The 27,992-nt window shown below is 45.7% G+C and overlaps 1 protein-coding gene across 3 annotated transcripts in view; it reads right to left on the bottom strand.

The window, feature by feature from the left end:
* RRBP1 (ribosome binding protein 1) overlaps positions 1 to 27,992 on the bottom strand; it is a 65,022-nt gene that overhangs the window by 10,452 nt on the left and 26,578 nt on the right. For all 3 annotated transcript variants that reach the window (XM_019516151.1, XM_019516153.1, XM_019516152.1), the window contains 16 exons: positions 22,261 to 22,409; positions 18,788 to 18,910; positions 16,832 to 16,984; positions 16,121 to 16,239; positions 14,450 to 14,603; positions 9,926 to 10,064; positions 8,586 to 8,773; positions 8,414 to 8,451; positions 6,166 to 6,256; positions 5,138 to 5,230; positions 4,323 to 4,415; positions 4,137 to 4,217; positions 3,844 to 3,933; positions 3,236 to 3,328; positions 859 to 930; positions 486 to 581 (listed from right to left, as the gene is read on the bottom strand). In XM_019516151.1, the coding sequence (XP_019371696.1) occupies positions 486 to 581; positions 859 to 930; positions 3,236 to 3,328; positions 3,844 to 3,933; positions 4,137 to 4,217; positions 4,323 to 4,415; positions 5,138 to 5,230; positions 6,166 to 6,256; positions 8,414 to 8,451; positions 8,586 to 8,773; positions 9,926 to 10,064; positions 14,450 to 14,603; positions 16,121 to 16,239; positions 16,832 to 16,984; positions 18,788 to 18,910; positions 22,261 to 22,409 (1,772 nt within the window). The remainder of the gene's footprint in view (positions 1 to 485; positions 582 to 858; positions 931 to 3,235; positions 3,329 to 3,843; positions 3,934 to 4,136; positions 4,218 to 4,322; positions 4,416 to 5,137; positions 5,231 to 6,165; positions 6,257 to 8,413; positions 8,452 to 8,585; positions 8,774 to 9,925; positions 10,065 to 14,449; positions 14,604 to 16,120; positions 16,240 to 16,831; positions 16,985 to 18,787; positions 18,911 to 22,260; positions 22,410 to 27,992) is intronic.

The raw sequence follows: 27,992 nt of genomic DNA, 5'->3' as shown, positions 1-27,992 counted from the left end.
CTCATGGTTTTTTAGCCTGAATGAATCATGGCTTTTCAACTCCTCTGCTTTCTCCATTGTGTAACTTATTACAGGGTTGAAAATACAACGATAAGTGCATACACATAGACAGGCATTAATTTCCACTTCCCGCTCTCTACCCCTCCCCTCCTTGCCTGGCTTGAGATACCAGGACCAGGGGTGGCCAGCCTGCAGCACAGGTGCCACAAGAGGCACCGGCAGCCTCTGTATGGCATGCACGGATCAAGGAGGGAGCAGGTAGAACAGTGACAGATAGGACAGGATACAGTAAGAACAGCAGATCATGCAGGGAGCAAAAAGCAGAGCAGGAGATAGGGCAAGGAGAGAGGATTAGAGTGGTACTCTGGGAATGTGTGGTACTTTAATTTGGGACACTGCCCTGAGGAGTGGAGTCTCTTGACTAATTTTAAGTAATTTGTATTTACAGTCCCTCGCTTTCCCAGAAAGAGTTAACCACCACTTACTATTTCAACTTCCTTTGTGTAGTTCTGGCGTTCTGAATTGGCAGTTTCCAAGTGATTTTTCAGTTGTGCTTCCAGAAGAGAAGTATATTCCTTTACCTGATTGAAGCAAATAAATACTTAATTATTCAAGATGCAGTAGTTCAGGTGTTTGCATACCCAAGAGGTTGCTAAAAAAAAGTGCTCTGAAAGCCAGGAGTAGATCTTCCAACCTACTCCAGGGAAAAAAAAGAGTTATAATCCAGCCTCCCTGCAAAACATACCGCTCTTAGCAAGTACCCCACACAGGGCAAGACAGACCAGAGTGCAGAGCATAAGATGATGCCAGTCAAAGCTCACGAGTCCTTTCCTTCAGGCTACAGCAAGATGTCCATACCTGGTCTGCATTCTGCAGCTCTGCTCTCAGCTTCTCCACAGCCTCTTCCAGAGATTGCACTTGAACTCGCGACTGTACCAAGCATTGCCACCCAAAAGAGAAAGGATTGCAAAGAAAGGAAGTGTCAATAGCTGTCAGTTACAAGGACTGTCTTTTTGTTGTTTTTACAGTGCCTAGGCAAAGGGAAGCTGTTTAACTGGAGAAGGCAAAACCCAGCCAGGAATCTGAAACAAGTAAGGTTCCACCCCTCTCTGTTCACCAGGGCACCCCAAGGCAAGGCAAGGTCTAACAGTCACAAACTTTGGGAAGACCATTTTAGGCTGGACATAAGAAAAAACCTCTTTACCATACAAGTTCCCAAAGTCTGGAACAGACTCCCCCAAGGAGTGGTGCAAGCACCTACTCTGGACACCTTTAAAGGCATGCTTGGATGCTTATCTTGCTGGGATCATTTGACCCCAGCAGACTTCCTGCCCTTTGGGCAGGGGGCTGGACCTGATGATCTTGTGGGTTCCCTTCCAGCCCTAAAGTCTATGAAATCTATGAATTCTAAGAAACGAGCCTCCAGTAAAGTCAGCAGTTCTCAGCTGAGAGTAACCAGTTGAACAAAACACAGTTGTTGATTGAACCCCACCAAAATATCTAAAGCCCAAGAGTTTGATTTTTTCAGAAATCCTAGACTTCTCACTAGAAAAAAAAGCCCCAAAAGAAGAACTCTTGAAAAAGTGAAATTTAGTTTTCTTTTGTGGGGCTGAAGGAGCGCAGTGACAAAAGGTGTTAATACATCATGCTGCAGCCATGAATTCAAGCCCTGCTCTGGACTAGCACAAGAGGCAGCTGCTCCACCCAGCTGTAAGTGAGTACTATGTCACTCAAGCTAGAGTCAAAAGGCAGCCATATCAAATGGTGCTGAATCACTCCCTCACACACTAATGTCTATAAACACAGCTGTGCCTTAACTATGCTGGCCTCGAGGGCTGCTAGGCTCAGGGAGACCTCTGACTTTCCATTGGGAGGAAAGTTTGTTTGACCAGCTCCAAAACAGCAGCCATGGCATAGGATGCTCAGCTGCATCTATCTTCATTACATGCAGAGACATAACAGAACAGTGTGGCTAGCAGGATCTCAGTTTCATGAGACACCACCACTTGATGGATGCAGCTGGATTTTCTCAAACTTTGGTGGAAGAGTTCACAGAGCTGGGAATTTAGAGAAGAGCCCAGGACACCTATACTGCTTATCACTGGAGTGAAAGTAAAGACACGCTACCCAGATAATGCACACAGACCCCCAAGTGCTGCACTTAGGTCACTTTCCAGTGACTAGCTACTTGAGTGTATATTATTTAGATCAAGGGGAAAAAAAATTAACGGTCCAAGTTTAGGCCACCCAGCCCAGTTCTCGTGAATGCCAACTAAGCCACAAGAGTTTGTTCACTTTCCATCTCCAGCTATTCTTCAGCAGGCAGCAGCTAATACCAAACAAGCAAAGCCTGCGTCTCCAGCTGTTGGCCTTGCTGCAGAGGACTGCACACAGAGCATGTGGTTTGGACATCAACTCCTCTGGAGTATACCAGCATATGCTCCAACACCAACATCCAGCCAGACTTCAGAAGAGACTGTCTCTCCTGAACATGGTGTTCAAAAAAAACAGCAGAGGGAAAAAGCCAGCCTAGCTAAGAGGGGTGTGCACTGTCTGGTTTGACCTAGCCAGTTCTTTCAGCTTCAATCTTCAAACAAGAGGACAGAAGGATTCCAGGCCTTCTAGACTCCAGATCAGTGTGTATTCTGGGATCAGAAAGGCAGCTCCTTAAAAACCATGCTCCAATCCAAATGTTGGAGGGTAAATAACAATACGCTTTCACCAGCTCCAGAAACAGGAGTTGAGAGAGCATAATGGAAGACTCTCCATTAAACAAAACCCAGGAATGAGCAGAGGAAGAGATTCTCCACCAACATGGGTGGGAGGGCCAAAGTGAACGAAGCCAGAGACAAAAACTTCTTATACCCTGCAATCAGGAACTCACATTGTTCACCCAGCTGCGACAAGTGGGGTAGTTTGGGTGTGAGCTTCCCTGAAATAGAGCTGTCCATGCTGTCTTCAGTATCATCATGAGGTTTCTTCATTCTAGGGATCCCCTGTGCCCTACACGGTTCAGCTACTTCAGGAGACTCCAGCTTTGAGGAGACTTTCACAGGCCAAAGAGTCACCATTACTGCCTCCCTTTCCCAACCCCTGTATTTCAGGCAAAGGCCAGATGGGATCATGAAGATCACTTGCTCAGTTTACAAAGTAGATACACCAGTAACCCAATCTATCCAACTACACTGAGCCAGGTTGCTATGGTCAGCTATACAAGAGAGTCTTCAGATCATACCTTTTGAAGTTCCTCTTCAGACACTGTTAGTTTTACTTTCCACACCTGCTCCTCCTTTTCCACACTCTTCTGTAGGGCTTGGAGCATTCCTTCCTGCCCACAGAGAAGAGGGAGTGTGAAGGAGGAAAGGCTGCTGAGAAGAGAAGGCTTAACAGGGGCAGCGTGAGCTTTTCCTCATAACTCTCAGGGAGGCTTAGGCAATTAGTTATGGGCTCAGCTATTTCCTACTGACATCAGTGAGAGCTCACTTGACTTTAAGCAGCAAAAGACAGACTTCTACAGGGCAGGCTGTTTAAAGCAGGGGAAGGAGGGACATTCTTACAAGAAATTAAGAAACTGATGATGATGTATTAACAGCACAGCAGCATTTCCAGAGGCATTTCTAGCTAAAAGACAGCTTATAAGCAGCTGCTGTCTGAAAGCAGAATAAAGGCACCAGCATTTGCAAGTGGTCTGTGCAGCAGCTTCAGAGTGTGCTGCAAGATGCTGTACACTGCTTGTCTAGCATCTTTGGAGGTGGCATGAAGTTCATCTTGCTTCCCTAACAGCCTTTTCAATTGGGGCACTGGGGGAGGGGAGAAAGAAGTAGCACCATGGACCTAGCCTACCGTCTCAGCAAGAGTGGTTCTGTATTGTTCACATTGTACTTGTAAAGTGCTCTGAGCTTCTTCTGCTTCTTGTAATTTAAGTGCTGAATCCTGGAAGGAAATAAGAAAAGACCCCAAAATTTAGAAGTTTTGCAGGGTTCCCCTCCAACTCCCTCCCCCACACATCCACATGCTACCACTATGAGGGGTTCCCCATCTGAGCTTTTCCAGCAGCTACTCAGCCTTCTCCCAGTTACCCACAGGACATCAAGGAGTTCCTAGCATGGCTGCCTGGCATTTCTGAGCTTACTCACAACTGATTCCGTCTTTGCCATCTGCTGTTTCAGCATTTCCAGAGTCTTCTCCGTAAACTCTCGCAGCCACTCATTGTAAGTCTAAGGTTTAACAAAGCAGAGATAAAATCACAGCATCTGGGCACAATGCTGCCCATAGATGCCAACAAGAATCTTTAAGTTGTACAAGAACATCAAATCGCCTACCTGCTGTGAGGAGACCGTGACCTCTGGGAAAGCAGAAAGCAATGTCTGCTGTGTGAGAGCCTGAACTGCACCAAGCTGCTGCTCTGACTCTTCCTGGAAGGAGAAAGAGAATTTCATGAACTAAAGTTGTCGAGACAGCACCTCCCTGGCAGCCTGCTTAGGGCCAGATATTCAGCTTAGAGTTCACTGAGGTCCAAAAAAAAGCCAACTTGGGGCAGGCCTTCACCTTGGGGATTCACACTTCCACCTTCGAAGGGACAGAGGGGATTTGAACAAGTAGACCGTTTCAACTCTGGCACACCATTAAGAAGAGTAAGGAATCAGACTACCATTCTGGGAAGCTTCTTTGCACTCATTCCACAAGATCTTCCCAATCAAGAGCCCAAAGCACAGAAATAAGAGGGTTGTTGGCATGCTCTTACTTCCAGCCCTGAAAAAAGCATTTGCAAGATATACCAATAAATAACCCTGCTACCACCAGGGATACACCAAGATTTGTAAAGGATGTCAGCCTTCAGGTGGTTAAAAGTTATAAAAAGCGTAAGGTCACATCCAACGTTGCTGCTTTGCATTGTTTGTTCCTCATGTGAAGAAAGAGCTGTTCAAGTGAGTGGGTCACAGAAGCAGGCAAAAGTAAATCATTACAGCAAAGTTTACTGAATGGGCTCAAAGAGGTCAGCACGTTTCAGAAAAGCAAAGGTTACCTAGAATCTGTACAGTCAGAGACACTGCAAAAAAATGTTCTCCAAGACAAAGGCAGACCCCAATCCTGCAGCTGATTAGCCCTCATTACTAACAAAAAACCCAAGACTCACCTTTGCTTTGGCAGCAGCAAGCAACTTTTCTTCACATGCTTTCTCAGCTGTAGCCAATGCTTCCATTGCTTTCCAGTTCTTCTCACGAAGGTCCTGTTGAGACCACAGGTACAGAACAGTGAGCCACAACGAGCACATAAGATCCCCATAAAAAGCTTACTCAGCTCTATAGTTCCTTAAGACCATGATGTGGCTCTAAAGAGAGTTTTTATCAAGCAAAACAGAACTCCTGTTCTGCATGAATCTTAAGATCTAGGATGGGGAAAGAGGGTAATCCCTATACTCTAGTTGTCCACTAATTAATCAAGTTATTGCAATAGTCTGATGCACCCAGGTAGGAGCCTTGCTTTTGAAATCGTTACTGAAATGCAGCCTACCAGGCCTCCTGACAAGCCATTAAGCCAACTCACTGGCCCTGCTGCCCAATATAAGAAGTAGATTTGAAGGGGGTACCTGGCTGGTGAATGCATCAGGTCAGTTTTTTTGTCAGCAAGGGTGGAGGGAAGGAATACACAGAAGCAGGCCTTCAGAAGGCCTATTTCAGAGCAGTAGCAAATGAACCTCTCCTGCATGAGACACTAACCTGTGTCCCTAGCATTCCAGCCCTTCAATAAGATGGAGAAGACATTCAGTTGAGCTAGCTGGAGTACTTCTCCACCCCAGCCAGCCAGAGGAGTACAGTACCAAATGGCTTTGAAAAGTCCCTCCATTGCTCTCTGACAGTCCCCCATTTAACAAGGTCACATGTAGCGAGTCAGCTGGTAACAAGGACATCACGTTGCTGGCCCTATGCCTTAACAGGAGCTCAGTGCCTAGCAATAAAAAGTTCTCACATCCTTCACTACACTGCAAAGTTTTGTTTGAGGCTAGAGACTGCCCATGGGTAGGGTTAAACAGACCAAGCAGATTCCTAAAATCCAAAGCTTTATTTGTACTAAAACTAAAAGAGGGGATTTGAAAAGCAATACTCCAACACATTTAAAGTTACTTCAGTGACAGAGGAAGGAGTCAGGTTTGTCACCACTCACATTGTTTTTTGTTTTCTGCTGCTCAGCTCTCTCTTTTAGTTCCATGGCTTCCTTTTCCAACAAGGAGACTTGGTCAGCTTTCTCCTGGAGTCTGAAATGAAAGATAGATGGGAGAGAATTAAGCAAAGAGAGACACGCCCTTCTGTTTTTCTCCTAGACAAGATCATGATCTAGTCCACCCAGATCTGCCTGCAGAACAGATGCATCCACAGATGCATCTACTGTGGATCCGAATGGAAGTGCAGTCACATTGCATTAGCAACAATACACTCTTGCCACCTAAGTGAAATAAATGGAAGAAGCAAGGCTCTTTCCCCAAATGAAACTGCAGGAAGGTTATCCTCATTACTGGATAGCATGCCACTGCATCCACTGGATGCAATTTGTTGGCTTATTGCAGCGCTTCCTAAACTTTTGATATTTGGGGTACATTTTCTGGATTAAAACTCATGGCATACTTCATTCAGTCTGTGGGCCAAATCCAGTCTGTGGACCAATCCTGCCATGTAGGAGTGGTGGGGCAAGGGTCTGATCCCACACATTTTTCATGAAATACCCTTTGGGAATTCACTGGCTTACTGCATTTAGGGAGTACCAAGTTTTTCTTGTACAGATAGAAGTGTACAAAGAAGTGTACAATTCATACAGAAAATGGTCAATAGGAAACGCACACAGTCAAGATACAGGTTTTAAAATCGCATGAATTCTATAGAACATCTTGAGGTTAGCGTGCGCTTAGGTCCAGCCCAACTCTCTACCTGACATTTATCTGGGCAAAAATGATTGAGAGCAGCTTCAGAAAAAAATTAAGACCCAAACTTTTCACCACTAGAGATTGTGGCTGTCTCTTCAATTCCCAAAACAGTGGCCATTCCCTGCCAGAGGTTGCGCCCCCCCCATGTGGAAGCTCAGCTTGGCTACTCAAGAACTGAGGCATTTGAGGAAGTTCAGAGAATTTGGAGCCAAAGAACTCACTCTGATTATATTTAAGCACTGAAACATTTTCAGAGGTACTGTATTCCCAGAAACTCCTGCTGACTTAAGCAGGGGCTTAACACTTAGCATTTAAAATACTGTTGTTTGTCAGCTGCTCTGTACAAATACAAATCTCACAGACCTTTGCCTAGGCTTCAAGTTGACTGCCATTTAAAGGACTTGTACCATGTTCTCTCCAAAGAGGCAGAAGTCCTGGAAGACCCCTTAATCCGAAACAAATCCAACAGCTTCCAGTGCAGACCAGGCACATGCAGTGGTTTAACATCCCAGTCGCCACAGTGCTTCCAACAAGTAACCCTAGCCCAAGACCTTATGACAGGATTTGCACATACCCCACATTCTTTCAAAAAAAACTGACTTGGAAATCACAATCAGGTCCCTGAATATAGGGTTTCCCTCTCCCATCTCCACAAAAAAGTCTGCAGTCTATTCTAATGTTTTTAAGACTCTCTTACATTACTAAGGGCCCAGACGCATGTTAACACTGCCAGCAGAGCAGACACGCTACCAGTTCTTTTGGGGTAGCTGGTACAGAGGATGCTATTACAGCATCTTGTCACTAGGTGATGACCTGTTTCAACTGGGTGAACAGTTCCAGGACAGAAAAGGTGGACACACCATCCAAACCAGGTCAGTTTTCTGATATTTCCCCAGGAGAAGCCTATACTGGTTTCTAGGAAGTTACCCTTTTGTAGGGAAATACACAGCATGTCCATTTCTTGTTTACAGTTGTATCATTGCCACAGATAGCATTGTATGTCTAGTTCTTAAACTGCTTTGTTTGGCTGCCAAAAGCTAACTGAACTGTCACAAGCTTAGACACAAACATCCACCTCTGTTCCCATATCCTGCAGCTATGCAAAGTCATTAAAAAAAAAAAAAAAAAAAGACAGACATCCACCGCCCATTCCAGAGGAACTCTGGGTCTTCTGTATTCATGCTTTCACATGCACTTGCAATAAAAATGTCACTTCAGGATGGATTAGCTATTATTTTAGGCTACCACTGAAGTTAATTCAAACTTACAGTCTGGGTTTACCATGGGGTCACCAAGTGCACGCCTACTTAACAATTTTATTTTGCCTTTTAATGATAGTGTGCAGGCTGTCCTTGCCTCAAGAGTGTCAACACATTAACAGCAGCCAGGAAAGCCAGGGAAAAAGGCATTTCAACTCTTTCCTTTTTTAATGTTTCAAACCCTTTTTAGCACATGGAAAGAAAACAGTGCTACTGGTGCACCCACCAGCCTTACCTTAGCTGCAGCTGGCTCACTTCTGCTTGATTAGCTGCCTGAAAGTTTAAAAAAAAAAAGGGGGGGGCTTTTTTAGCCACTGTATACTAACAGGCCCCCCCAAAGTGCAACTGAAGTACAGAGGGTTCTTATGAGAGGGACAACCCCTACCCCCATATTAAGAGCATGTGACCTGCAAGCCTTTATCTTCTTCTGCTTCCCTTGTCTGGCCTGCTTCCAGGAGGGCTTCAATGGATTTGATCCTCTCTGTGAGCTGCATGTTCTCAGCACTGGCCTCCAGCAGCTTTGTTTTCAGACCATCAAGCTCCTCGGATTTGCTTTTTGTCTCCATTTCAGAGGAAAGTAGCTTGGCTTGAAGCTCTGTTGGGAGAAGTGGAGGAGGCACACAGAGAAAACAGAACACCAAAAGTTATACATCTCTAAATGCAAAGGCCCCAGACAAGGGCTTGAACTAGAACTTGAAGTGACAAGGATTTGGTCCCCAGCACATGCCCTCACAAATGGAGGTATTAGGTTTGAGATGACAAGCAGCCAACAAGGAACAAGGACAGGCACCAAGGGGCAGGAATGCCAGGTACGAGTAACAAATGGACATTCATCCAGAGGAGGAGGATTGCACCAGTCACACTTGAAAGGAGCTCTGCAAATACAGCCATGGCCTCTCATTACCACACAGCAAACAAGAGTAGGGAGAAGTCAGCCAACCTGAGCACCCAAATGCCCTTCCCTCCCATCTGGCACGTACAGAGAAAGGGACAGTGTGTCCACGCACGTGCACAGGTGGCAAATGGAGGAAGGGTGGACAGAACCTGTTTCAAGCAAAACAGCCCACAGAGAACATTGTAGGGGAACTGGTAGATGTACATACAAAGAGAGCTAGACTAGCTGCACCTTCTGATCTCCCTTGCCCCCCGTAATTTGACCTAAGCAAACAGATTCCAAACATGTCAGGTCCCTGTTCTCTCCCCACCCAGATGGGCACTCTTCAGACTGACCATGTTTGTCCAGATAACACAAGTGTAGCTACCACCCATACTCTTTTTTGTTCTCGTGCTCAAGATGCATCCAGTTCTCCCACCATCACTTCAGACCTCCTCCTGCACTTCTGAAGTATTTCTGACAACACAAAACTAGACATCCCCAACCTGAGCCTTTGAAAGAGGCCATGAACTAAACTTCTTCTGGCAGAACTGAAGTGCATCTACACCCAAAGTTGTGCAACAGCAGAGCCCTGTGGTCTGCCAATGGAGTTACCAAGCAGAGCAAGGTTTCTGTCATCATCTATCAAAAAGGTGCATGCAGACATTTGCATGGGCCTTCTGCCAGCAACAGTGGTTCCCCTCAACAGCCAAGACTTCTCCAGGGTACACTTCACATACTGGTGTGATCCCAGTCAAGGGGAACCAGATGCACATTCTGCTTTCTGCCAGCAGAACTTCTGTCAGTAACTGCCTTGGTTTCTGGAAATGCAATACACGTCAGTCAAGTACACATACTCCAGATATGTCTCACCAGTGAGGGTCTGCTGCTGCTCTTTTGTCTTTTCTGTGTCGGTCAGTAGGCTTTTGTAGCTGGTCTGGGTTTTGCGCAGCTCTTCACTTACTTCATCCAGCCTCTTCTGCAGCACTGTCTCCGTTTCTTTTTGAGAAGTCTGCCAAGAGGAAGGAAGAGAGAGATGGTCGTAGATACCAAAACCAGCTTGGAAAGATCATTCTCTATGTCTAGCGCCACACCAACCTGGCATTCAAAAGAAATGAGCAAGTAAGTCTGCCCAGAGGAAGAAAGAGAGAGGGTCCTGGACACCAAGGCCAGCCTGAAGAAATCAATCTTTATGTATCGCTCTATATGCCAACCTGGTATTCAAAAAACTAGCAAGTCTTCCCTCAGCATCCCCTAGGCAAAAAGAACCTCCTACTTCCAACAGGACAATTTCATTCCTCTGGTTTTAGTTTTGATAAAGCATGGACTGGAGATGTACAAACACCCCCCTGTCTCATTTCTGGGCTCTGAGGACTTCTCCCCCCAGCTGAAGTCATCAGTTGGCGTTAAGTACCCTTACAAGTCTCCCTTTTATGCATAACCACATCTTCTCCCCTAGGTTGAGTAGGACAGATTACTGGGCCAGATCCAAGCTGGACATACATTCTGCCATGGCACAAGTCAAGTAGATGAGGATGCAGATATCTAATCAGATTGCTTACTATCATGATAATTCAATGGACAAAACTGGCATGCAGGTGTGCACGCTGTTTACCCAATATTTATGGCAGGGATGCACAAGGCGACTGTGCGTACACACTTCCTGATGCATCTATTACAAATGGAACATGCCAAAACAATCCTCCTTCTGAGTGTCACTGTCCTTCTCCATGAACTTCTCATTTCAGGAGAGGAAAGGGAAAAACAGGATATCAAAAAAAAAAAAGTGTGTTTAAGAGAAGGGACGTGGGGCCAGCCACCCATAACAAGTTCACTCTTTGTACTCCCCAAAACAAGCTACATGCACACACACAGCCTTAGAGCAGTGGTTGTTTTTTGTTTTTTTCCCCTCAAACTTCCTTAAGTCATGGCACACTTTCATATCATCGAGTCAGAGACATCAGGCTACAAGGGATCTCCAGAGGTCATCTAGTTCAACCCTCTGCCTGAGGCGTGATCATTCCTATCCAAACCATCCTATACAAATCCATGATCTAAACCCCTGTGCTGTTAGAGTTGACAGTAATTTTACAAAGACATAATGCCCTAGACATGGTCACTTCTGTTGCAAAACCTCTATCCTCAAGGTTGACACAGAGCCAGATGACCCAGCCTCACAATGGTGGCAACTGCCTCCCGTCCCACTCTGCCGTTACCCCCAGTGACCCTATTGTGGAACCCCGGTTTGAAAACCACTACCTTATAGCAACATACTCCACTATCACAGTAACCCCCAGAGTGAGTGTCAGCAGTGTGCATGTGAGATCAGCATGCTGCTCAGCTTTAGCTTGGCTAGCCCTTCATCTGAGGTAGAGGCTGTTACCAAAGCTGCTGCGAGCTAGAAAGTTTATTTAGAATAAAAGGACAGAGGCAACCCTGCAAGGGCATTCACTTGCCTCTTCGCAGAAAGGCTCAGAGACTAAGGGATGGAGCCCAGGCAGTAGACTACTGCTGCCATGGTTGTTTATAAAAGGCCCAAAAAGTAGTAATCAGCTCTTTAAAAAAGGCATGGAGGAAAGAAGCCTAGAAGCCAGGATGCGACTTCAAAAGCTAGCTCCGTTACAGCAGCAGTCAATCCTCTAACCTCCAAGAAGCAGGGAACACAGCTGCTTACTTAGTGAGAGCCTCAGCACACAATGGTCTCAGCTGAAGTGAAGCATATATAAGATTGCCATTGGCTTCCACTCTTGCAATAATGCAAGGGGGTGGACAGACATTAAAGACCTTGATGACTCAGGGTCCAGTTACTACACAACACACCATGCTCTTTCCATCAGTTCTAACCTCTCCAGGACTGAGTTCCCATGGAAGAGCATCTGTTCCCTACTGTAAAGCAGTCATGCTTATTTTGCTTGCTATCCGGTGTTAGAAGCACTCAGCTGCTTAGAGTCATTATAGACTTCAGCAGCACAGGAATAGGGAGTTCCTCTCAGCACGTTTCATGCAGTGGAGATTTTCTGCATGGTTTGGGCCAAAAAAAGAGTTTTTCCATCTTCAAGAGAGGCAGAGGAACAGCATGCTCCTTGGCGCACCCCTCAGAGAGGCAAAGTAAGGAATGTGATGATTGTGCTGAAAGAGAGGAACTCTGAAAATTAAATCGCTTTCTTCCTTTCGGAGCGGCCAGGCAGGCTAGAGTTACGGCAGATGGAGCTGCGGTCAGCGCTCCCTCACATTGGTCCTGTGCTTACAGTGACTGGTTCCAAGTCAGGATTTAGAGACATTCCTTGTTCTGACTTCAAAAGTTCTTTCAGAGGAAAGGCACCAAAAAAGAAAGCACACCACAAAGAGCTGCTGCCCAAGTAGAGGCTAGCAACATATTTATGACAGCTTAAGCAGATTTAGCATCTCAAATCTCTTGAGAATTTCACCCATTTTCTCCTCTATGTAAGAAGTATGGATAAACCTATATTAAATCATGCTTGCAGACTACTCGCACTGCCCCAAGTTGCACCTTCTTAAAAGCTGAAGGCCTTTGAAGTACTTCAAATTGAGTACTTGTCACTCAACTGAACATGGAGACAGCAGCAGCAGGAAAGCCATGCTGCTGGAACCTCTTTTAGGAGCAGACTCTAAAGGCCAGGGGTATGTGACAAGAGGTCCTTGCTTACCTGGCATCTGCCTCATCCTCAGTTTGATCTCATGAGGGTCTGTGGTCCTATCCAAATCAGTCCCCTCTGAAATTAGATCTTTTCTCTAACCATACAGCAAACAGTCCCAGTGAGTGCAGATATGTATTCTCATGTGTTGGGACACACACAGTTTGGATTAAGAGCTGTCTAAGACCTCCAACTGCATCTCTACATGTAGAAAGGAGATAATTGAGGAATACTAAGGTTTGTAGAAGAGTTAAAACGTTCTCTAGGTCACAGAATCCCAGAAGTTGGGATCCTATGACCAGGAAGAATATGCTCAAAGGTCAGGGACCATTGTGTCACAGGGGTAAGAGGCAGTTACCCACTCCCATCATGCAGGGACTCCCTCGTGTCCCTTGTATTTGTGGAATCAAATGTCTCAAGATTCCCCTATAGACAAAATATAGAGCGAGTACAGTTATCAGGGATATGATTATCACTTTTTAAAATCAAGCCCTCAAAACAGTCCACTTTGATCTGCTTTCTGCTGTGGTAGCAGAAGTTTGTGGGGTCATAGTGGAAAAATAGATGGATATAGATTTTTTTTAAAGGATACAGACTTTCTTGAAATAAAAAGCAACCTACTTAAAAGTTTTGGAAGAACTATAAACCCTCCTGCCATGAGCCACCTAGCAGCCAGGGGCTGAAGAAGAAAGCTTTCCTTTGGAGTATGACCTTCTGCTATCTCTACAGACCTTGCAGGTTCCTCAGCGGCATCCACGAGTTGGCCACTGCCAGGATACTGGGCTAAATGAATGGCCAGTACCATGGCAACTCTTAGATCTGCCACCTCTATGGTGTCACCTCACTGTACACTATGGCAGCCTGCATACAGACACACCTACAAAAGGCCGGCCATTTACAGCTAAATCCATTATTAGAAGCACAGATATAGACAAGGAAAGACCAAAGCTTGCTTTAAAAACTACCTTGAACAGATACCGTAGCAGCCCATCCACAACAACACCGAGCTCATGCCAAGGTAGGGTAAGTTAGCCCAGGCTGATCTTGGTGCTGCTGCTACCCAAGCACATCAGTGGTATAGCACAGATGCATCCAAGATGGCTGCAGACATGTCCTTAATTGAAGCCACCTCATAGTTTCAACAGCATCTTGAGCCCCAGGAATGCGTGCTGGGTTTTTAGTTTGTTCTCCCTCAGGCTAGGTTACCATCCACAAGATAAAACTTAAGCTCTTGTGGGGCACAGGAAGGGTCATCTATCCATTCATCACCAGCCTCCATTATGCTAGTAACAGGTTCTGTGAATAGTCTTGGCATTACACCAGAGACTTATGCTCTTAATAGGCCTTAGGACAAACACAACTAAAATATTCTTCTTTGCAGCTTCAGAAGTCTCTGCCAGTGATGCAATACGCTCAAAGAAAGCACTTCCATCCTCCTACCACACATGCTGCCCAAGCCATGATCTGGACCTCATTTAGGAATCTGCAATGTGCAACCTGGGCCTTGTAATCCAGGAATTTACAGAGGAAGAGAGAGGCATGGTATGATTGTGACAGCTCAAATTTGCACAAGGATACTGTGCCAGAGGCAGATCTCCAGAGATCCAGCCCAGTGCTCACACAGCAAGAAAGATGGTCAAAGCAATAGTAGCAGTTAAGACTTTTTTTTTTCTAAAAAGCAAGAGCTCTTTGAAGCTAGGGAAGGGAGAAGAGAGCAGCAGTTTATTGGTGCATTGCTGACCTGTAGTTGGTCAACTTGCTTCTCGAAGGCAGCAGCCTTGACCTCCAAGCTCTTTTTCTGCTGTTCTTCCTGCTGCAGTGTCTCCGATTTTTCAGAAAGCTCTTTCGTTAGCTTGCTGCATTCTTGACGGAGCTTGGCCAATTCAGCGTTTTGCCTGAATAGTCAGAGCAGAGTAATTTTAATGCCCAGATTCTTATATCCTCTCCAAGTCAGCTGCAGATAGCTACACTGCCCAAATCAACACTTCACTGGATTTTTACTGCTTAAAGTCTTCAAATGCAAAATTTATCTGCAAACAGGTCATTTTCCCCCTACTTTCTGGGACATGCAAGCTCCCCAAGGGAGAGAAGCTTCTTAAAACCATCAATCATCTTCTTTGCTAAATGGTGTTCCAGCCAGGGGCTACACATTTCCATACTTAGAGTTGCACAAGTGTGAGGATACAAGCTTCCAGATCCAAGACTGCATTTTTAGAATCCAGACAATTACTTTACAATGACAGGTTATTGGACACAGCATTAAAAAAAATTTAAAAATCTGTACAATGCATAGCATTGGTTCTTGAATCTTAACTGTACCTGGATTAAAAGTTGTACAACTGCTTAAAAAAGAAAAAAAAAGAAATTGGAGTGTGCAAGTTTACATGCCCATTTTAAAATGAGGATAAAGAGATACCAGAAGAGCCAAGGAGCAAAGCATGCATTTTGCAAGCCACTACCACAAAGTGTGTGATCAAGTTCATCCACTCTTTGTTCCTCCAACAGCTCATGATTTAGCTGTGCTCTCAACTGTTAGAGCACTCCATTTGACTGCCATCTTAGATTACTATTTCACAGAAGAATGTGTGGCAGTCAAGATGTCAGACACAGTCAACCATGGAGCTATACTGAAATCAGGTGATGGACAGTGACAATAAGGGCCTGGCCACATGTTCAATTAATGGCATGATTAGACCAAACTACAAAGTTATCACACATTTTTTTCTGGAATACTGTTGCAGCTTAATGCTCATTTTATCTCGCCATTAATTGGTTGAATGTGTAGCTGTCACAACTTAAGGCATGATTACCTGGCTAATCATGCTTGAAGTGTAACATGTAGAAGGCCTAACCCCTCTGACCTTAATCTAGTCATTTACCCCCCACTTAGAGAGGACATTATACCATAGTGGACTGTCAACTAGCAACCTCCTCCAGAACCAGATTAGCAGGGTGCACAATGGCAAAGATTCTGCAGCCCATCAGTAGTAAAACTTGTCAATGTGTTTTCCTCTCCACCCCAAAATACACACTTCTTTGAGAAATTTAGATCCTGAAAGTTGTAGGTCATGTGATTCATTCCAGTTCTCCTTGATATGCCTTCCTATCTGGGCAGACAGCCTCCTGTGATGCTCCAAGGACTACGTATTACAACAGCTTCACAGTCCTCAGTACGTTATGGGAGATGTAGTCCAACTGGAGATCCTAGTGTCTGGGACACAGGAGTAAGCAGTTCAAGTACCTCCAGTTCCCATTTCTCATTACAGGAGCAGAGCTCTTTTGGCCTGCCAGGGGTACTGGCTGTGCCCAGGTTTGGCTGGATTTGTGTGATGTGTAGGAGAGTTTCCTATACACAATCCAAACTTACTCCTGGCTCCAGCTGCTCTATAGCCACCAGAAAGTGTTCTCTTACTTGCTCTCCGTCTGACTTGTGGCCTGGTTTAGGGCATCCCTCAGAATAGAGTTCTCCTGCTGCAAGCGAGCCAGCTGGGTATTTGGCCCATTCTCCAGCTGCTCTTGAAGAGACCGGATCTGGAAGGTCAAGGATGGCAGAACACTGTTAGCCCTCCTATTACATACAGGCCAAAATACCAACTCCCCACCACCCCACCCCTTACCCTCCTAATTAGCCCATAGCAGTTTTCCATTAGAAGATGCATATGGTATCATGCACACAGAGCAGGTGCCTTCTGCAAGCCTCTCACATGTTATAATCAGGCATCAAAACCCAATAGGGAGTTGGAAGAGAAGCATCTTCCATCTCATCAAGACAATACCTAGAGAAATAGCTCTGCAGAAGGAGTTAGGCTGGCAGCAGTTAGGATATTCTTACCCCTGCTCCACCCACAACCCACTCCACACCCACGTATACACAAAAGCCCTAGTACTCCATGACATGTACAGATGTAGGAAAGCCAGACTAAGGTTGATTGCATTAAAGCTTTAAATGCATGTTCAGAGCCTCAGCCAAACTAAGGTAGAAAGGCATGAAAGTCACTTGGTCCTTATGCCTGCAACCAAGATCAGAGCTGCACACCAAACCCAGCACAACAAGGGCGTCTGTTCTCAACTCCTCCAGACTTTGCCTGGAGCATGTGTTCAGAAGTATAGCAAATCCCCCTACCTTTCCTTGTAGCTGCTGAGTTTCATTCACATGATCCTGGTAACTAGCTTGCATACGAGCCTGTATGGCAGCAATCTCTTGCTCACGAGCCAATAGCTGCTCTTTCAGCTTGGTTTCAACAGTGACAGTCTTTGCCTTCTCAGCTGTGAGTTCCTTCAAGGAGATGAAGTTTCACTTAGTTTCCAGCAATTTTTTTTAGAACATGTCTTGTATAACCTGAGACATTTAAACACTCAGCAATTTTATGCACTGCACCATCACCTGCTTTCACACCATGGGGAACTAAATTCATCTCCAATAAAACCATTTGCATTTCTTCTTGCAGGTCTTGTTCTGAGCTGTGGCCACTGGATGTCACTGTTGTTCCATACTGGATTAGTTGAAAGAACAGTGTGAAACCTACAGTTCTCCAGATCAGTAAGCCCTTTGATTATACCCATGTCCAAGGTGGTCAAGCCCTCCCACCTGCTTTTTAAATGAAAGCACACTCTGTCCTACAGCCATCTGATTTCCCATTGTGCTACACTCCCCCAAGAACACATGTTATTTGTAAGCAGATCTGTAACACTGATAGGGCGAGGCTTTGCTGGACAGGTAGCAAAATGAAGACGACAGATGTACAGAGCGATGCTGAGCTGACACCCCTTTGCTAAGTGTCACCGCACTGGTAGCATATTCATTTTTCCTGCTCTTACATCAGGCATGCTGATCAGGTGTGCTCTTGGCCTGTCTTTTTTCAGTCACATGCAAGGGCTTGATGTGGCTAGTTCAGGGAATCCTCAGGTAAAGTGGATGCTTTCAAATGCAGGAACTGTACTCATGGCCTAGGAGGCCCCATCCAGTCCCATGTTGCTAGATAAGGTCTAAATCATGGCTTGAGCTACATGGTGTGGGGGCATGCCGATGTCAGTGCATAGGATTTCAGCTTTAGAGGAGACATTTAAGTTTGGTTCTTGTGTGCAGAGGGGGCTGGAAAAGTTACAGCATCCACAGAGGGATATTTTTGGACACTGGATTGCCTTCACAGGCACTATGCTGAAGTGTGTGTTCACTGTGTACATGGACAGGAAGGAATTTTCATGACTAAGAAGAACACAGGTACATTCAGTTCTTTCCACCTTCCTCCCCCACAAAGTGCCAGTAAACAGCCCGTTCCTGAGCTTTGGTGCCGAGGAGAAAAGATGAGTTTGGAATAATTCCTATCCTCGTGAGACTGCAGGGCTTCATGAAGTCTTTATTTAGAGATCAAAACCAGGGGTAATTATGACTGGTAGCGGTTTGGGGGAGGAGAGGGAAGGAGGGGAGGGGGAGGAAGAAAGAAGCCTTTGACCTCTAATTACCAATTCAAGTTAAAACAAAAAGTAGACTCCTTTTGTACAAAAGACACTTCCTTTTCCAGCTGACAAACGGCACGGGGGAGGGGATAAACACCGCACTTAACCCTCACGCTTAGCAAACATGAAATTGTGCTCATCCACCAAATTCTGTAGGGAAAGAGAAAAGAATTGTGCACCCTTTTGCCAGCTTTCGCTTGGGGCGGTTTTGCAAACGCCTTACAACCTGCTTTCATAAAGTTGCATTTTACAACTGGAACTAAACTTAACATAAACCCTCGGAAAGGCATTATGTTTGTACAGTGCTTAGCACAATGGCGCTGTGGGTCCATGACTGCATGGGCTAATGCTTTGACTCTCCATGTGGGCTCCACATACAAGTCAGTGTCATACCAGGCAACTGTTTTTCACATAAAGGGAGCAAAGAAGTTTAAAAAAAAAATAAAATAAAAGACATCAGCTAGATTGTGGAGCCCAGTCCACTGGGTAAATCATTAACTGCAATTCCTAGCAGACAGGCAGTTATCATACCGTTATCACATCAAGGGGGAGGGAGAAAAGCAGTGTAACTACCTAGGTTAGAAGTAGTATCAGAGATATGTAGAGGGCACAAACCTCTTACCTTGTTAAGCTCCCTCAGTTTGTTTTTGGCAGCAGAGGCGTCTTCCTGTTCAGCAGAGAGTTGCTTCTCTTTCTCTTCCAGTTGACGTTTCAGCACAGTAACTGGGTCACCTTTCTGGGTTGCCTAAGAACAAGAGGTCACACGCTGTTTGTACAGGCTCTCTTAGAACCTGCTTATTCATAAGGGCATCGTAGGAACACATGCTTCCATCTTCAGACCCCAGGGCTGGAAGGGACCTGAAGGCCATCTAGTCCAACCCTCTGCACAGATGCAGAATGTGCTGTTCCTAGACCATGGGTGGGCAAAATGCAGTCCAGGGGCCAGATGTGGCCTGCCAGGCCATTCTATCCAGCCCGCGGGGCCCCTAAAAAATTTAGAAAATAAATATTTATCTTCCCCTGGCTGCCTGTCATGTGGCCCTCGATGGCTTGCCAAAATTCAGTAAGTAGCCCTCCACCTGAAATAACTGCCCGGCCCTGTCCTAGACCATCCTGTCAAGAACACCTCCTCTTAAGGACCTCATAAGAAAAAGTGATTCTACAGCTTCCCTGAGCAACATGGTCCATCATCCTACAGTTTTTGCAGTAGAGGAAGTTCCTCCCTGAGATGTAATCTAAATTTGATTTGCTGCACCTATTACTTTGGTTTCCCCTTGCTAGAGAGCAGGAGACAATATCCCAGCCCAAAATTTTATTTGCTTTTTTAGCAGCTGCACCACACTGCAGAAACATGTCAAGCCTTTGATCCACCACAACTCCTAGCTCCTTCTCAGCTACATTGCTACCTAGGCAGTCATCTTCCGTTCTGTCTGGGCATCTGGTTTTCCTTTTAAGCAAGGCACCATTGTTTTCCTCTGTCGAATTCTGTTCTGTTGTCAACTGCCCAATTCTCCATTCCAATCGTATCTTCTGTAGGAGAATCAATCTCTCCCAGTTTTGGGTCATCTCCAAACTTGAACAGGAAAGCTCTCTTCCTGCATCCAAATCATTAAGTAAGGGAGTGTTCAACAGCACTGTGCCCAGAACAGATTCTACAAACCCTTCTCAATCTATTATTCCAGCAATGGGCCCATTTATAATTATTCTTACTGAAGGTTATTCAGTCATGTATGTAGCCACATAACAACAACTCTATCTAGTCCACATCTTCAGCATACTTATGCACACCAGGGGAAGACATGACATAGAACAGGGGTAGGTAAAATGCAGCCCACGGGCCAGATGCAGCCCGCCAGGCCATTCTATGCAGCCTGCAGGGCCCCTAAAAAAAAAAAAAAATCTAGAAATTTAATATTTATCTGCCCCTGGCTGCCTGTCATGAGGCCCTTGATGGCTTGCCAAAACTCAGTAAGTGATCCTCCACCTGAAATAATTGCCCGTCCCAGCGTAGAACCACTGAGAAGGTACACACTTGGCCAGAGCAAAGAAGTCTTCTGCCAGACCATAGCTTAACACAAGAGCTAAGAGGAAAATTTCCTACCACCAGGGATGTAAAAAGACTATGGCGTTGGGTTAGTACAGCAATGCGAAGTTTCCTCATTTAATGGGGAGCTAGTCTTTGCATTTTGGTCCGGAGTGAAAGTTCAGAACTAGGCTCTCAGACAAATGCCCCATAAAGTGGGACCAGTTACAGAAGCCTTCCACCCACACAGGTCTGGAAAGTGTACGAAGTACAGAGGGTCTTCAGGACTGCTGACTCCACAACATGACAAAGCATGTGTAAGGAACACCAAACAGTTCAGCACAGAGCACTTCATCCACAGATGGCAAAGCACAACAAAGAACCACTGGTTCCATTTTCCACACATGGGGAATTTCAAGCTCTGCTTGGCCATTAGAAGATGGCAGGAACCCTGGTCTTCAGGACGCTTATCCAGTCTCCTCACCACTAGACCCTGCCTCCCCTAGATTGATGCTCTTAGGATTGTTACACATTCAGCATCTGAGTTGCTCAAATGTAGACTGTTGCAAGGACTACCCTGGAGTTGGGAGCAGTCACACCTCGGGGCTAAAACCCTTCTCTGACTGTCCCCCATCTGTACAGCTGTGACTTACTACAAGAGGGCTGGCAAGCAGGCACTGGACTATCAGCTATAGCTGCGAGTTGCCACTACAGAGCGGGTGAGCCAGGACAGGCTTCTAACCCTGCACTAGGTAGTGGTGTAGAAGAGATGCAGGGAGTGGGATGAGAGGGCAGGAGCATGAAGCTAGAAGGTGAAGAGTTAATGGAACATGGGTGGGTAATGAAGTGTGAGGTAGAAAGAAAATGGGATGGGGGAAGGATGGTGAAGAGAAGGAAGTCAGCTGCTGAAATATAAAATAAAGAGAAGTTAAAATAAAAGAGAATCTAAAAATAAGAGAGAGAAAAGTAAAATCAAAGAAGGCCTCATGTTTTAATAAATTGAGATGTGGGTTTAGGGTTGCTTGTCATGCTTCCCTGGGTGGCTAAGAGGTGGGAGCAGTGAGGGAAGGCACTTTTACGGAAGCTATTGCCCCTGTCCAGAGAAGGAATCCACAGCTCATGGGGACCCGATCTGACCCCTTTTGTTCTACCCTCCCCCCAAACCTATCCATACCCTGTGACCTGGCTAGCTCCTATGTGCTCTGCAGGTTGTTTGCATGGGATTGCACACCTGGGGGTGGGAAGGTCCCACACCTAGGGGTGGGAGGCAGAGTTGGCTTGGTGCCAGAATCACCCCCTAGGCAAGAGAGTTTAGGGGGTGGAAAGTTTGTCCATGCAGAACAGGAGGGTGGGGGAGGACACACTGCATCCTGGCATGCTGAAGGTCTGCAACTTGGACGGCTCATCTGTGGGGAGTGGCCACACATTAATAGAGCACAAGCTGGGTAACACAGATCAGAGACAAAGCCTGCCTTGGAGTGGCATAACTGAGCTGCCTAAAAAAGTGTGCTTAAGTCTACTTTCAGGTGTTAATGTGTGGACAATCCAATGGTTAAGAGCTCTAGGAGCCACCTAAAATTAAATATGTAATAAGGTCCTTATAGGTGAGTGTGGAACACCACATTTCCCTTTCACTGTCACCCAAGGTCACATAAGAGCCTTTAGCAAAACAGTGAGCATAATACAAAGTTAAGGCCCAGACTATTCAGTTTCAGCCACGAGATCGGACGTTCCACTGAGCAACCTCTAGTTCCTGCTAGAAGAGACAAGGTGATCCTCTCATTTTAAAAGGCAGCTTATGGAGAAAGTTTGTTAAGTTGACTTAGCCAAATACATTGCATCTTATGAAGGTGGGTCAGATGTTTAAACACGAGTATCTCTATAGTTCCATCTAACTGACACCAGCTGAGGTTCTGGCCCGAGATCTCCAGCCCCCGCACTCCTGGAATGGGCCCGTGTCACACTCGGGCCAAGAGGATGTTAGAGAACTACATGAAGCAGCTGCTGGCCACTCTCACTTTACCATACAGAAGTCAGCAGCCAAGTTGCTCTGAGCTAGGGAGTTATACTACCATGTGCCACGTGTCCTGGACAACACCGGCTCTCTCTGTCAGGATCTCGATGAGTTGCTGGGCCTCTCCTTCACTGAAGATCATGCTACTAATGGTGGAAACCAGGGTCTTGTATGGCAGGTAGAGGGGACCATCAGCATCTGTAGGCACTAGAGGGAAAAACAAGAGTGGGGGCGTTATATAAAGCAACAAGGTACTGAACAATAGCAAGTTGGCGACATGGGGATTTGCACCAGTTTATAAAGTTAGTATGGACTCACTCATTTTGGATCAAGGGTCTTAGGATATGCCCAGACAAGCAAGTCATCATGAAGCAAGACTGGCTATGAAGATGATTCACTTAAGTGCCCGCATTCATGTTCCTACCTACTGGTACTTGACTCACACTTTACCCCTCACCAAAAGCAGGGCAAGGCATTTCATATTTACCACAGGATAAAAAAGTGTGCACATGGGCCGCTGCCACAGAGCAGCCAAGGAGCCACAAAAGTTCACACCAGGCAAGGCATACTTTGCAGCTGATACCACCCTCTAGCTTAGCTTAAGCCAATTCCTGAACAAACTCACTAATTAAACTGAAGAGGCATATTTTGGTTCTTAGCAGTGGTTTGACTAGAATCGTTTTTAGTTACCCTTTTACACAGGGTAGTACAAAAAACTGGCAGGAAAGATTTGAACAGCATGTGCAGTCATCCAAACACGAGACCAGTTCATAAGACACTTAAAACACTATATATAGAATACAGGACAGCACAATGAAAGGCATCATTTTTGGTCTATTGTTTAGCAAGGTATGTGTCAAGGTCAAACAATCCTCAGGCAGAGCAATTCCCAGCTCACAGCAAAGCATAAGAGTCAACTTTAATAGCTTAGAGGTGAACAAGTGGAGCTCATGTCAAACCTATAAGCATCTAGTTAGAATCCCATAGCAACGGCATGGCATTAAAAACAAAGCCTTAAAATCTTTTGGAAATCTTCACAAGAAGAATCAACATCTTGGTATGGACCAAGTGGTGACAACAGAGCATACGCCATTTCTTCCTATGCACCTTAATTTCTAGAGCTCTGGCAGTTCGAGAAGCATCACCCACCAACTTGGGTAATTACAGATTAAATCATTCCGACACAGCAGAGATGAAGAACAGTTGGAGAAACAGCATTTCTCAAGATTAGTCTTCAGGAGTGATGTCACCTCCAGAATCCACTTCTGAAGTGCTACAGCAAGTTGTAAAGAGTCTGCATTTAAAAATTTGCATGTGCACAGGAGCCAAGTGTCAGTGAAAACAGTCAACTTTCCATAATCCGAGTATGTACAAAGTGACCACTATGAGCAAGAAGATGCAAGCATCCCCTGGCTTGGAGAGCTGGTCCATAAGGTTTGGAGCCTGCCCTGCCTCTCCAGCCACTTCATTAAAAGAGCTATTTCTTGCTTGAAGATTGTAGTGCAGAGAACCTGAAGTGATCACTTATTATCAAGGCACCATGTTCTGCAGGAACTTGAAACCAAGTTCTAACAATGCATCAGATAAGTTTTAGGAGAGGATGCTCTCCTTTGTGACCCTAGCTAATCCAATACTAGCCACTGAGAAGATCCATGGCTTTGAATTCAAAGTATTCTGTTACCCATGTAGCTCCAGCTCTCAATGCGCATCTCAGGACTGGTCTACAAAGTCATTCTACAAATAAAAAAGGCAGGGTGTGATCCATTCAGTAATACAGGCAACTGCCGCTTAGTGGTCTTAATTGGTTCTCAAAAAACCAAATGTTACGCAGAATAGCATTAAGTGAAACCAATTTTGACAAACCAAGAAGGTGACAAACTGGCGCTAAATTGCACAGTGAGGCTGCATACTGCCAATGCACCGTGGCGCTAGTGTACTGCTGTCAGCTGTACGATGCCCGTGAGCATTATAAGAGAACTCGTTAAGCACTAAGTGGAATCAAGTATCAATATAAAGCGAGAGTTATAGTGAAATAGTGCTAAGCGAAACAGTGTTAAGCGAGGGTTGCCTGTACAAGTATACACAAGGAGAACCTATAACAGCTTAAATTCTGGTCCATTTCTCCACGTGCACAAAATCGCAGACAGAATCAGCTTGAGGATTTCCCAGCTAAACAGTCCATTACGAGCTGTAAACTCCCCAAGGTCACACCACTACTAATGGAAAAAGAGCATCAACCAGTGAAAAGGAACCATGTGGTCCTGAAAACAGTTTCTTGGTGGTGTTTCTCTCTCTTATAAAAGGAGTCAAGATTCTAGAGTACTTCAGAATCGCATTCCCCTACTTCAGGTCCTCTTCCCTCCAGAAGGGAAGAAAATTTCATACAGCTTCTAGCTAGCCATCTACCTCAGCTAAGAACAGACACTGCATTTATCCCTGGATACACTGTGCTTCTATTTGTCCCATATATACACTCAGCCACACACTAAACCTCGATTTAAAAAGGGGAAAATGCAATGCTGCCTATCAGACACTGCATCATTGAATCAATCCTAGAATTAATTATACAAACATACTTTACAATATTCCCAGGATAAACTATTACTACGTCTTATTTGGGAAACGTTTTTAGGATTTATCCTGGTGCAACAGACATGGATGTCTATGTTTGCATTCTGTCCTGAAATAGAAGTGTTTTATCCCAGGATAACTGTGATGTCTGTTGGCAGCTTTAGTCTTTCTGTTTAGAGCGATGACAACTCACCCTCTTAGCACTCAGGCTACCTATAGATGTGCTGGCTCGCGTTCCAATTGGAATGTGTTGGAGCAAACTCAATTAACCGAGTCTGCTCTGTGCTCCAACCAGAATGCCCCAGCATTGCCTCACCATCATGTTTATTAAGTCCCCCCCTCCCCCATGCTATAAAAATGTCTACAGGGGCCCTTTAACTAAAGCTCCTTGAAGGAGCAACTTGAAGGAGCTTTAGTTAAAGCACCCCTGCAGGCATTTTAAAACATGGGGAGGGGGGCTTAATACAATGTGACAGTGACCGTTTTTAATTAGAGTGGTTGTCAGGAAACCATGCTAATTAAAACTGCCCCTCCCCACCCTTGAGCATGTGTATAGGCACCCTTAATGTCTTGTGTTCAAACTACACTGCTGATCCAAAGGGTACAGACAGAAGTGCGGCTCCTGGATCCAACTCACAGCAATTCACAGAAAGCACCACGAGTTAAACTGATCCTCCCAACACAATGGATGTTAGCTGATGGATCAGGAGGGTGAAGGATCAGCTCCAATTAGGAGCTGCGTCTCTACAGCCTCTTCTAGCTCCATCCTGCATCTTGCAGCTCTGCTTCTGTCTCTGGATGGGAGGGGAAGAAGGCAGAGAAGGGAGGTCTAATTCTGGGCTTCTCAGCCCCACTGGAGTGGGTAGATTAGAGCCGCCTCCACCCCCCAGGTGAGGGGCTCTAATCCCCCCCACACACACTACAGCAGGGCTGAAAAAACCCTATAACAGACCTTCCTTCCCTGCCTTCTCCCCACTCCCATCCAGAGAACAGCAGCTGTGGCCAGGCTGCACTGCAGCGGAGGCAGATGGATTAATGAAAGCGCTCCACTTTGGACCATCTTCATTTGAACCCTCACACAACAAGGGTTAATTTGTCACGTGACTGGAGCACTCTGCAGCCGTGCTCTTCTGTTTGGGCATGGCTTTAGAAGCACTTTCAAAAGGGCCCATTCCACAACAAATGCCATTTCTGTCTGCTCCCAAAGGGCATTTTTTACATGTGTAGTGGGGCGCAGCGCCAGGCACTCTAATTTGCCAGCTGCAATAATTAGAAGCACCCATGTGTCATGTGCATCAGCGTCCCCGTGCTGAAAAAAAAAATGGTGGCAGGGTGCTCTGAACTAAAGCTCATTGAACATATTTTATTTCAAGGCACCCTGCCGCCATTTCTGCAGTGTGGAGATGTGCAACAATGCGGATACACGTGACGCAGGGCTGCCAGAGCACATCAGTTTGTGTGCTCCAGCAGACTCAATTAATTGAGTCTGCTCCGATGCACTGGATTTCCATTGCATCAGAGCAGGCTCCACACATGTGTATAGGAACCCAAAGAAACCATTTCACACCATGCCTGGGGCCATGGCTACTACTCCCATTTATATGGCATCAGCCACTCCTTGCCCATCCTGTATTCTGACAGGGCCAAATCTCTGCCAAAACTGGCAAGCAAGGGGTGAATTTAATTTGTGTGTATAATCAAGTAAAACTAACGGCTATCAAGCCAGAAGACTGCAGCTGGATCAAAATCAAAGCATTTTCAACAAGTGTTAAACAAAACACTATCCCCCCCCCCCCCCCGAAAATAAATTTGAGATTAGACCAAACTATTTGAAATCATTGCAAACACCTTTGCAGCCATAATTGTCTTTAAAGGGGGGGGGGGGAACCCCTCAAGTTGTGTCATCATACAGAAATCTTTAAAAGGGGTACGATTTTACATTTACAAGCAAGGGCAAGTTCCAACACAAAGTTTCTTTTGAGTCACAATTTCGGTATGGCATGCAACTGACCATGCAGACCACTGGCTTCCACAGTAAAAAAAAAAAAAAATCAGGAGCACCAGTGCTACCATTACTCTTGTTCTGCCCACAGAGCTTCAGAATAAGGCAAGAGTCACCTCCACTTCAAATCACAAAGCACCTATAAGCACACCAGTGTGGGCAGTCTGCTGCACATGCCATGTTGTCACCTCTGAAAAACAGTAGATGGGTGTAGAGGAGACCTTCCTGCAGCTGCAGCCTGGGAACGCCCTGCCTCCAGCAGCCTCTGCCAGCTGGTAGAGAGTATTCAGACAGGCAGCTCCAGCTGTGCTCAGAGAATACTGTGGTGTAATATTTACTGCTTGCTGAAGGCAACTCCCTGCCTTTCCCACAAGTCACACTACCATCAGCTGGAGGACTCTGCTCGGCTGCTGGCCTGCCTCCTGGGTAGCAAGGACTTAGCAAGGCAGGGAATGAGGACAGCAAGACAGCTGACCCTGCCCTGTCCCCTCACCCCAGCAGCTACAGCAAGAGGAGCAAGCCAGACAGGGATAGGCTGCAAGTCCTTTCCCAAATCACGGCCCCTTTCCTCCCACCTCCCTGTCCACCACAACAGACTTATCAGCTGCATGCAGCTCTCCATGCTGCCGGGCTGTGCTCCTCGCTGCCTGAGTGTTGCACTGTGGCTGCACACATGCATGGGCATTTATTGGCCAAATTAATCAGCCACATCAGGCCAATTTCCATTACAATCAATTTTCTTTATATCGGTGCTGATCAATACATATCACCTCTATTAGCAACATGCTGACAAAAGCAAAACTCCTATCCACCTTGGCAAGGCCAGAATTTAGCTTCTCATATCTATTCAATTGTTGTCCTCCTCTTCTAATACAGCCAGATCATAAAACAGGTTGAGTGCGCCCAAATCCTCTATTAGGAAAACATGGGGGGGGGGGCAGCGCAGGCCCATCCCGGCCCATGAAAAATTTAAGGGTTATTTTGTCCTAGATGGCTTTAAGTTTAAAAGTTAGTCAAACTGAGACTTTTATAAATGCTCCACAACCCTGTTTAGTCTCCAGAGCTACTGCCAAGCAAGCATCAAGATTTCTTTCAGTCAGGGGAAAAAAATATCAAACCCCCAACAAGCTTTAAGGCAGGATTTTAAATACGCTTTTGGCCCCCCATCAGCTACAAGACAGTCTCCTTGCCACTGACAGTCCCAGTGTCTCCTAGCA

Source organism: Gavialis gangeticus, unplaced genomic scaffold (assembly GCF_001723915.1).
Source record: "Gavialis gangeticus isolate Ggan-Ray unplaced genomic scaffold, GavGan_comp1, whole genome shotgun sequence".
NCBI classification, from domain to species: Eukaryota; Metazoa; Chordata; order Crocodylia; family Gavialidae; genus Gavialis; species Gavialis gangeticus.
Note: the sequence above shows the minus strand (reverse complement) of the source record. Positions and strands in the feature narration are given on the sequence as shown.